We start from the raw sequence: 11,130 nt of genomic DNA on the forward strand, positions 1-11,130 counted from the left end.
TGGCGCATTTCATACACAGAGGCTACACAATGCGCTTTACAGAGAGCAATGGGAGGGTGGGCATAGGTCCCACCCCTACATATTCCAGAGGGAAGCCAAAAAACAGTTTCACTCTTTCTCTTCTCTCTAGGTCGTCCGCGGACGAGACCTCCATCTGCACCTCCAGTCTTGCCAATCCTCCCTACAATTAGCTCGTTCGCTGGGTATCTGTCAGGTATACTTGACATTGGATTATTGATAGAAATATCGTATTTGAGATACGTAGAGTACAAGACATTAAAACAGGAAGATTATCTCGCTCAATAGATTGTGTTAAATAAAACAGACAGCCGGAAATATGTAGACGGGACAGGTGTGTTGGGATCAGAGTACGACTCATCTCTGCTCCACTCTTCCAGACTTCATCATCCTGTCCCGTGAGTCACGGCCGAGCCCGACCAGACCAGATGGAGAAACTATAGCATGAAAGGATGCCGTCTTTTCACGTTGATGACTAATAATTTACCTGTTATGGGCTATCACATGACCACATGTTCAGGTGATACTCATTATCAAAGGATTGGCTGGATAATGAAAGACAGAAAAAGATGCCTGAACACCAAAAGTCACATCAAGTCATTTACTTGCTCTGGAACCTTTATCAGTGCGAAGAAAAATGACAGAACCAGTTGAAGTGTAGTATTTATTTATTTATTATTACAGTCAAAGACACTCTGTGAGTGTGGCAGATGGAATGGAACCCAGATAAATGAGTGTTCCTTTCCCATGGACCCAGGCTGGAGTGGCAGACCCGACCGGGCTCGCTGCACATACATGTGGAACGTGTTAGGAAGACGAGAACAGATCCCTCATCTGAGGCTGCCATCGCTCTCATCTGTCCAGACCCATGCCAGATGGAGACTATATTCACAGGACCTACATTACCTTGAAGTCCCTCTAAAACTATCTTATGGCCCTCTCCACCAGGTGGCGCTCACACAGTGCGTCTGTTGGTGATCGTGCAGCAGTGCTGCGAAAGGACACATCACAAGATGCTTTTCAACACATTGTTGAGGTTGATAATGCGAGTCGTGTCCATTCCTGGTAGTGGGTAGTAACTGCGCCTGCTGAAGTAGATATGTTGTAAGATAGATAAATGTGCATTTCTTTGTCATTTTAGAAATAGTTTAATAATTGCATTGTAATGTTGTAAGTTTTAAATACTCACACTCACACACAGACAAGCATGGATGGAATTCCCACAACTCCATGTCACCCCTGGAGATGAGAAGGAAGCACATTCCACTTCAATCCCCTTAGCTCCACATGGAAAAATTCCCTAAAAAATGCCTTTTTGGTGACGTCCTGAAAAAAACATAATCAACATATTTATAGATTTTAATATTTGTTTTGTGGCGCCAGACTCTTTTTTAAATTTTTGTTAATCTCTCTTTATTGAACTTTTTAGTTACAACATTTCGACATTGAGAGCCCTGCCTTTGCTGGCTGAAGTAGAGATAACTCACATCTCTGTTCTCCGAATGACATAGAACACATACAGTTACCAGATGTGCTGCTGGCTGGGGTTGGTTTAAAAGATCCTGCACCGTTCCAAGTGACAACTGGATCCCTGGCCATGCATGTATGTGAGATGGAGGCCTCAACTAATAAATAAATAAATCACTTCTAAGACCTTTTCTGTGCAGAGTTACACTGATATTTGTCAATTATCCTGCCATGGAGGAAGTAGAATGTACAGTACCTTTGCCATTCAATTTATAGGTTACAGGAAGTGAAACCATATGGGATTCAGCACAAATCAAGAGGAAACGTTAATTAGATTTTGAGCAGTCACTAAATCTAATAGCACAACATGACCTCAGTGTCTGTGGATATATCATAACCCTGAATTACTTTGCAACCTGTTAGCCTGTGTTCTATTTAGGAGATCTACTGTATAGGGTAAATAGTGACTTTAAATTAACCACGGTTCAGGTAGTAACTGGTCTGGTCTGGTCCAACAAAGGTAACATCAGCAAGAAAGAAGCTGCTATGAACTGTAGATTTAGTCATAACACAATCATAGTCACTAATGTTCAACTAAGCTGGACATAAGTGGATATAAGCTTCCCACATTCTCAAACAGAGCAAACATGCCCCCTACTGACATCAAATGGAATTATGAAAGAGAGGTGAAATAGTGTTCTTCAGTCCTGAAAAGCAACATTCATTCACTGAATCACAACTCTTGTTTTTGATGACACATTATGTACAGTGGTACAGATTCCTCCACTGCTATATGCACGTTTCCATCAAATACTGTGTATATAAAGTAAACATTCATCTCCCAAACAAAACGATGCAATCACACACAGTGACCCTCAACACTATTCCTCACACCGAACATGATGTCACCTCAGATCAAATCTGACATGGAATTTGGTCCTGTTCATGCTTCCAGAGAGGACACATTCTTTCTGGTCTGCAGAGTTCCGGTCCTAGCAGGCTTGTCCATGAGAACCCAGACCCTGTTTGGCCCAGGAGACCTGCGGTCTAAACTTAACCTCTCACAGACCTCAGGACGCAGACTAGTCCAATAACCAGTAGGGGAGGGGGGGTCAAGTCAGACAGGAAGAGACGAGTTGCATCTGGGTCAAAACAATTAGAAAATGGAGTGAGCTCACATCGCTGCTATGAGCCCAAGGGTTTTTTGGGAATGGGCCACGACAAGGCTATCCATTCTGGCCTGCTTCATTCCCAGAAGCTCTGAGAACCCAGTAATTGCATGTACCGATACCTTTGTAGGTGACTGGGGCCAGTCTTCATCCTTAATGGGTCACAGATACCAGATGAGACGGTCTTATTTCCTTAACTGAGCATAGGGACTAGAGCATTTGGAACAGCTATAGTGGGGTTCACAAGAGGAGCGAATTTCAGAGGTTACCAGTGAACCATCATGTGATCATATGTAGAGAGCTGGACCTTGTTAGGAATTAATATAAAGACGGTGCAAAGCCCGTATCGGTTCTCTGTTCTTACAGCAAATGAAACTAATATTTAATGCGATATTCTGCCTAAGGCATTATACTGTAGCATTAGCTGGCTAGATGCACATTCAAGATGGTAAAATTACTGGTGAGGAAAAAAGGAAATGTGAGTTGAGGTACATTGTTTCCATATGTATTGTAGATTTGCACTGCTGACATCTGTGTTATTGAAGACTGTCTATTTTAAGTCTTCATGCGCTCATGCATTTTAATGTGTTGAAACAGTTTATTTCTAATGGCTGCCGTTGTACCTATTAAACGCTGCCTTGTGAATGCCGGCCATATTTCCATCCCAGACGGTCAACCAGCTGTGTTCTCTCACAAGCTCGTGCGGTTGAAATAAGCCAGAAACTAGCAATCTAGTCATGACATCACTGACAGAATATCAACATGTGCTTAGTCTACAGGCTGGGTACGCCAACATGAGCAATCGCAAATGCGATGGTTTACATCTGTCCTTGTCATTTTTGTTTCTAAATGGCATCTGATATACAGGGAGGGAAACATAAACGTCAAAAGCCTCAGAGGAATATCATTCATACACCTCCGCTGCTTTTTATAGCCTCCGTCAGTTTCCAAAGAGGCGTGGCTGACAGTGATGTGACGTAGAACTAAACTTCACAAAATAACGACGGAGAAATGTCAACCGGAGTAAAACCAGGCGATTTGCAATTAGACTGCGGCCGCTTCAAGTTATATCCCACAAGATCAGAGACTGGATGTCTCCGTCCAGTAAGTCTTCTGGATCGTGTCTTTTATAGATGAAGCGTCTTAGTGAAGTCCAACGCTCCCGATATAGCGCCGTGGCATCCTCTTACATACCAGTTGGCTCAGTGGATATACTTAGCAAGGCATATCGTCTGCTGCCTGCATTTAAGTTCCTTGGAGGTAACATAAGAGGCCCAGATGCTCTTGGTGTACAGGGGGCTGAGAGAGAGAGAGAGAGGGGGGGGGGGGGCTATAGAGAGAGGCTGAGAAAGGCCTTTAAATACAAGCCCTGCTGACCATAGAAGGAGCCCTGTGGTTTATAGGCCAGTGGGAGGAGTGATTAGCCAGGGCTTCATATCTAACTCAGAAAAGTCTCTGTAACATTCACTGTCAATATACAACTTTGGGCACGCATTTAACAAATATTTGTGTGTGTGTGTGTGTGTCGGGGGGGTTGAGAAGTTTTTCTATAAAGGCAATTAATCACAAAATCAGTATCAGTGCATAAACATGACATCTTATTTTTAACTTCAAACGTTATCATATTGTTGTTAATTACATATTCAAAATATTAGTAGGCTATTCAGTATATAATTTCTCTATGTTCCAAAGAGCAAGTGTAAAAACAAAAGCTTAATGTGGTAAAATCTAAATAAAATCAAAGCAGATCTTTAATTCACAAAGGAAGAAGTCATGTGGGTAGTTTCTTATGAAAATTTGAAGTGTGAGAGAAATCTGTAAAACGTTTTACTGGATCTTCACACATTTATTTGACTGTCATACACATTTCTGTCACACGTGAAATATTCATCATAGTGATTCCTCATATGGTTCTGTCCACATTGTGAATTAAAGTGGGATTTGTTTTATTTAGATTTCAAGTCATTACGCCACATTTATTTAAGCCTTAGCTTTATTTTCATAAATGTATTGTGTTAGACTTGTGTAAAAAAAAACTGCCGTAATTGTGGACTCAGTGCCTTTTCTCTTGTAATACTGTATATGAAATATATTATTAATTAGATGAATTTAATTTAATTAATTAATTAAAACTACTGGGTAATGACATAGTCCATTATCACGTCATCTTGATCTTAATAAAAGCACAGTCATGAATCTTGCTGGAAAATATGACACAGTTGCAATCATTTCTTTCATTTTTTATTTTAAAGTTTGTGTGAATGTGTTCCCTGAAAGCTGAAGCTGTAGATGTGATGTTTAGAGTGCCCGAAGCTACACATACATGCCCGTTTCCTCCTCATCTTATCATATCTAAACAAATTGTGCAAAAAGAAAGACATAGAGAGAGAGATGGAGAGAGACATAGAGATGCAGATTGGAGACCTAAGTGCTGAGCATTCTTATCACATTCCATTGCTCTTCTTCTGTAAGACCGACAGCTATGGCTGACAATGAACTGGGTTTATTTACACAGAAAGGTGGTGGGAGTGTGGAGTTGCAGTATTTAGGTCGGTGTCTCGAACATCTTCTTCCTGTCAGCCTTGTCTTCAATGTTCTTACGCCAGTCGCCAACTGCTTCCGCAGGCTATAATGCACAAAGTGCATGTGAGTTAATACAATTTCACAATTTATGAGTTATAGTTCATAAAAAATGGGTATACACATTCTGTGCATTTCTACTTTGGGAAATTCTAGACAGATACTCACCTCCTCTTTGACCTCCTTCTTGACTTGTTTCAGGTTGGCCCTCAGGTCCATGTTCACTGTGTGCTTGGAGCCCAGCAGGGCCTTGAGCATAGCGTCAGCGGACATACGTACTTTCTTCAGAGCTGGTTTCTTGACTGGCTGCATTTCCATTACTTTGAACTTCAGATCGTCAATCTGAGAACAGAGAAATGGGTCAAAACCAAAACATGGCCTACAGTGCACTGCTGACTGTACAGTGTATAATATATATTGCACATAATGCAACCGTACCTCTTTCTGTGCCTTCTCAACTTTGACCACAATGTCGTACCTCTCCTCATCACACCTGTCAGATTGCCCACCCAGCTTTTTGCAAAGTTCCTAGTGGCACACAAACGCAGAAATCACATCATCTCCATAAGAATCACCAGTTTATTTCATGGCCTTTGAATTTGTTGTTTAACCCCCCGCCCCACCCCACCCCAAAAAAGAGAGAGGAGAGAATCACTCATGAGAGTAAAACAATTTATTGCTTGGCACTAGATAGATAGTTAACAATTCATGTAGCACTTAATTGACGTGAATATCGGCTGTTATTATGGTTTTGTTGGTTAACCATTAACTGAAGTTCCAAACGGGCTTTAATATAAGGTGTGTGGATAAGATAATCGATCCGTACGTCAGGGGTGCTCATACCATCAGCTCAGCTTGTGTTCCAGGCAGGGAGAGAGCGGGGCATGTTTCAGCCAAGTACTTGGCTTTCTCTGCTGCAATCTCCTTGGCCTCAGCCTCCAGCAAACCTGCAGCAACCGAGAGCACCAAGCTCTGGACAGCGAGCGACAGTCAGACATTATGCAAACAGCTGTGAGGCATTTACCATTAACTATGACCTCTGTAAAGTACATGGAATGGTTATTAAGCTGAATTAGTTAGGTTACCTTCAGATGGTGCTTACGGCTGGATGTCATCTTTTTCCTGTTATGAAATATTGATTAAAGCATGATTTTAGAGGAATGTGATTTACTGTATCAAGGGTATACTACAGAGAGGGTGAATGTGTCATGTTCAGTACAGGAATGTAATTCATAAATGTAGAAAGTTATGAATATCTACTTACTCCGACATCTTGGCGTTTCTTTTGCTTCAAACCCTGTATGATCAAAAACATAGATTAGAAAAAAAGATTGTCCCTTATTATCAGACTATATTAGGAATAGCAGTGATAATATGGTAATCCCCACAAGGAAACATGATCCATTTTCATGGCTACAGTTATGGAGGCATTCTGATTGGGCTAAATTTGGGATGGCAGGTGTCGCATATCCTCGGGTCTTGATTTGTTTTCGATGGTGTGTTACATGTGAAAAGCTCATCAAACTGAAAAACCCGAAACGTATACTACTAGTCTACTATACTACTAGTTAGTTTAGTCTTCACTAAACGTTTACTACTATCTCAGGCTGAAAAACGTATACTATAATCCCCGAGAGCAGTCTTCACTAAACGTTTACTACTATCTCAGGCTGAATAACTTATACTACTGTCTCTGAGAACAGATCATTACTCATCACCACCATGCCGATCACTTTGATATTCAGTGAACACAATCCTTTTAACTTTTTACAATTTGCTTACTCCAAACCAACAAATACATTCAATTATTTTGTTGCTGTATCAACTATAGATTGATCTTCAACTTGAAGCTTTTGCTGAGCAATCCACAATCAACTGACAAAATACAAAATTTCAATACTATTACTCCATGGCATTTTGAGCTATATCATGCTTTCAAGCCACATGTTTCTAAAGCAGAAAAAAATGTGTCGCAGATACCTAATGTATAAAATGACAATAAGAATCTTGTCTATCAGAAAAATGTACAACGTTATCAGAGATTAGTAATATGTATCATTATATTAATATAGTCTCTAAGAGATCTATGTCAAGAATTCAATAGGTCTTACAGAAATTCTGGGTTTAGGTCAATGTCTTTGTGTAAGTCTAACTTGGTTATATGAGATTCCATTGAACAAGACCCTTAACCTGCAGGGTCACAGCCTGTCAATCATTCTACCTCAGTATGCAAACAGAGGCAATAGGTCATACATCACTCTACGGCCGTCAAGACCAAGGTCAAGAGTCACATCCAACATTCACACTGACTATCAAGGTAGGTCAACTGCCCAGCAATTCCTTCAGTGCATCATCAGGTGATCTGTGTCAGTCTTCAAAGTGATGCCGCGCACCAAAGTATTGGTACATCATCTGAGGAGAGATTGTCACCCGTTGCTGTGATCACTCTATTCCCTTTCTTTTTGCTTCAGTATTTCTTTCTTTTCGCTTCCTCAATCTCTAGGATGCCGCGCTTCAAGAGAGTGAAAGAGAGAAAGGAAAGCAGGAAAAGAGAGAAAGGAAAGCAGGAAAAGAGAAAGGAAAGCAGGAAAAGAGAAAGGAAAGCAGGAAAAGAGAAAGGAAAGCAGGAAAAGAGAGAAAGGAAAGCAGGAAAAGAGAGACTCTCACCTATGAGAAGAAGAGGTGGAAGAGGCGGGCAGGACTTGATGCAAGAAGGGAGACACTGCTTCAGGCCAGAGTGACAAATGAATCAGGGTATATATGGTGTGGAGAGATGTCTCCGCAGGTGGGGGGGGCAGGGGGGTCCTCTTTATGGAAGTGGATTCCAAGTCAGACCAATAGGCCAGCGGGTGCCTGAAATAAACTCAGCCCAACCCTGCTCAACTCAGAACTGTCTCCGTCCTACAAGACGTCTTGCAATACTTGAAACTGCTATGACTCTAACCCTGTAATGCTATAACCCTAATCAAGCACATTTCAAATTCAATACATTCATACAATTGAATTGTATGTGTGGATAGGGAAGCTTGATTTCATCAAGGCAGGGGACAGCATTGATTTAACTAGTAATTATTTTCTTAAGTTGCAACTCTTTGTTTAACAAACTTTTTAATGAAAAAATATTTCTGCACTCAAAATGAATAAAAGTTGCAGGGAAATCAACACTGTTTCTAAAATAATTGAAAAACAAAACAACATTGTTACAGAGAAACAAATTTCGCACAAAAAAGTGTTTCCATTCTATTTCACTACATTCGGAAAGTACATCAAGACAAATAAGATCTGATCTCAGATCACTACACTATAACATTTGTGTAGATGGAAAAAGCAAAGAGTGCTCTGCTGACATCTTGTGGTTTCAATTAAGTTATCTGAGTTGATTATGAAGTCATGATCCACTTGACACTGAAATCTTGCATCTTGAATCTTGCATATCTTTGTTTGCACAACATCCTTAGGAATCTCTCCCTTTGTTGAACACTTGTTATTCTGTAGCATGATTGTACAGGTACGACTCCTCTGTGTATTTACATTCTGTGTATTGTATTGTGTTGTATAATCTATTTGTATAGTGTAAAGTGCATTTGCACCATTTGTACTTTGTGTTGATGTCCCTTGAATGTGGCTGGTGCAACAGTCCCCCAGGATTAATAGTACCTACCTACCTACCTACAGTACCTACCTACCCAAGTAAAAACACCTCTTCTCCTTGTAGTCGGTGATCATATTTGCAATATCAGTTGCAAAAATTAATGAGTTAAAAAGTCAATGAGGAATCAAGCAGTTTTTGCACACATCAAACATGAATATGCATTTTAATCATGTATAAGTATAAGCTACAATTTATTAACAGCATGGTACAGACATTCAACTTGGCACAGCAGTCCGTTAAAGTGGCTTACACCTTAAAATGTGAATTTCATGTTAGTGTATAAACATACGTACATTCACTAGGTTTGGAACAAACTATTCCTTCAAATCATGTATTTTATAACAGCAGTTTGGCAGTTTTGAAATGCTGCCCATGCCAGGCTTGTACTAAATGCACTTAGGATTTCTTTAAAGATCTTCTTCCTGACAGTCTTATCTTCTATGTTCCTACACCAGTCACCCACTGGCCCTGTTGGCTGCATGACAGAAAGGGTGTGATATTAGATCATGGAGACATTCAAAGGCAGCCCCCCCCCCCCATCTGTTGGCACCCAACACTTAACTCTTGACCTGCACTTTCACCATGACTTTGCACATGTACAATGTTTGTATTTTATCCATATTCTATAAAGCTATATTAGGTTCAGGTTTATATTAGATTATTCAACTCTATTATGATTTTATTATATTACTATTATTATATTATTCAACTGTATTATTATTCATATTAGTATAGGTGTTACTTTTAGGTCTAGGTTAATATTATATTATTCACATTTATATTATATTTCTTAGTCAGGAACTTAGGAGCTGATAAGTAACTGTGGAGAGAAGCAGGACCAAGAATTCCAATGTCCTAAACTTGACCTTGAACTAAAAAATGCACCTGCCACACTCTAATACTAATACTTATGTAATACAACTACTTTCATTCAAATATTTGCAAACTAATCCACTTAAAACAAATACCTGTTATTTTAAAATAAACAGCATTACAGTACAAACATTAACAAGTTCTGTTAACAAAACAAGAGTCATATTTACATCCACTTACCCCCCCCCCCCCCCACCCACACACACACACACACACACACACACACTACATCAGACATTTTTAAAGCCATCTGAAGCTCTAATTTACTTAAAATAAAATAATCAAAATGTACAGTATATTGTATGAACTACATGCTGTCTATACACTAGTTTAACTTGTGTTAAATATGCTACTGTACACCTTTAATATATTTCCATTTATCTATCTATATCAATCTATCTATATTACCAAATGTCACAGATTAGATGTGAAGGGTTAGTGGAGTTGAGTGGGTCTTGCATGTTGGATTCTCTTGGCAGCGCCATGCTGTTTGGACCAGGACGGCCACTGTTTACAATTAAGTGCCTAAAAGAGTGTCATAAACTGCTGATATGGCACTTACTTTGTAAACAGTTAACATGCTACAGCATATAACAGCCAATTACAACATCTGTGTTAAGAAGATACTTTAAGATGAATTTGTTGATATACGTCAAATAAATGAATATTTTAGCAGCTTTAACATAACCATCAGTTATAACACTTTATTTAGTTTGATTAATTTGTCCCTTAAATTGTTCATATGCAACTGTACTGTAAGTAAGCAGACAGCAGAGGAACAAAAGACACTCACCCATGAGAAGAGGGAGAGGGCTGGGTTCACTTGATGGGAGAAGGGAAGACACACTGCCAAGTCACAGGCTGAGAAAAGAATGAAAGAGGATATGCTGTTAAGTGTTGACTGAGCAGAAACAGAGGGACAACGCTAAAACACCTCAGACCAATCGAAAAGCAAGTTCCTGAAATAGGCCTACCACTGCCTCTTTGTCACATAGTATACATGATAAATTCCCGAACTGCACAGGAAAATCCTTCTAACAGAGTCAGAATTGGGTATGGTATGGGGAAAGTAAGCACACGCATACATGAAAACAAGATTTAGGGCCATGTTTTAAAGCACAGGATACTGCTGATCCAAAGTTGCGTTAAGGTGAAAACATCAAGCATCCTTTTCTAAGAACAAAAGAACATGGACATAAAATAATCAAAGGTTACAAGAGAATCACACTTTCAGTATTTACAACTTTAGTATTTATAACTTTTCCATTCAACTTGAAATAAAACTAAATCTGCAACTTTCTCAAAGGATATGTGTAATATAGTTTTAAAGAAAGGGGTTGTGAAAATGTAAAAGGTTTGGTACTCACCATT

At 39.6% G+C, this 11,130-nt stretch overlaps 1 protein-coding gene across 1 annotated transcript; it reads right to left on the reverse strand.

The window, feature by feature from the left end:
- Positions 1–5,183: 5,183 nt before the first annotated feature.
- Positions 5,184–6,506, reverse strand: LOC311319727 (troponin I, fast skeletal muscle-like; the record flags this gene model as incomplete). Its single annotated transcript, XM_084451330.1, has 6 exons — positions 5,184–5,280; positions 5,403–5,576; positions 5,673–5,762; positions 6,078–6,206; positions 6,320–6,356; positions 6,499–6,506. The coding sequence occupies 6 exons, from the start codon at positions 6,504–6,506 to the stop codon at positions 5,200–5,202; spliced, it is 519 nt and encodes a 172-aa protein (XP_084307456.1). The 3' UTR covers positions 5,184–5,199.
- Between the last annotated feature and the right edge of the window lie 4,624 nt (positions 6,507–11,130).

Source organism: Borostomias antarcticus (assembly GCF_949987555.1).
Source record: "Borostomias antarcticus genome assembly, chromosome: 16".
In the NCBI taxonomy this organism is placed as follows: Eukaryota; Metazoa; Chordata; class Actinopteri; order Stomiiformes; family Stomiidae; genus Borostomias; species Borostomias antarcticus.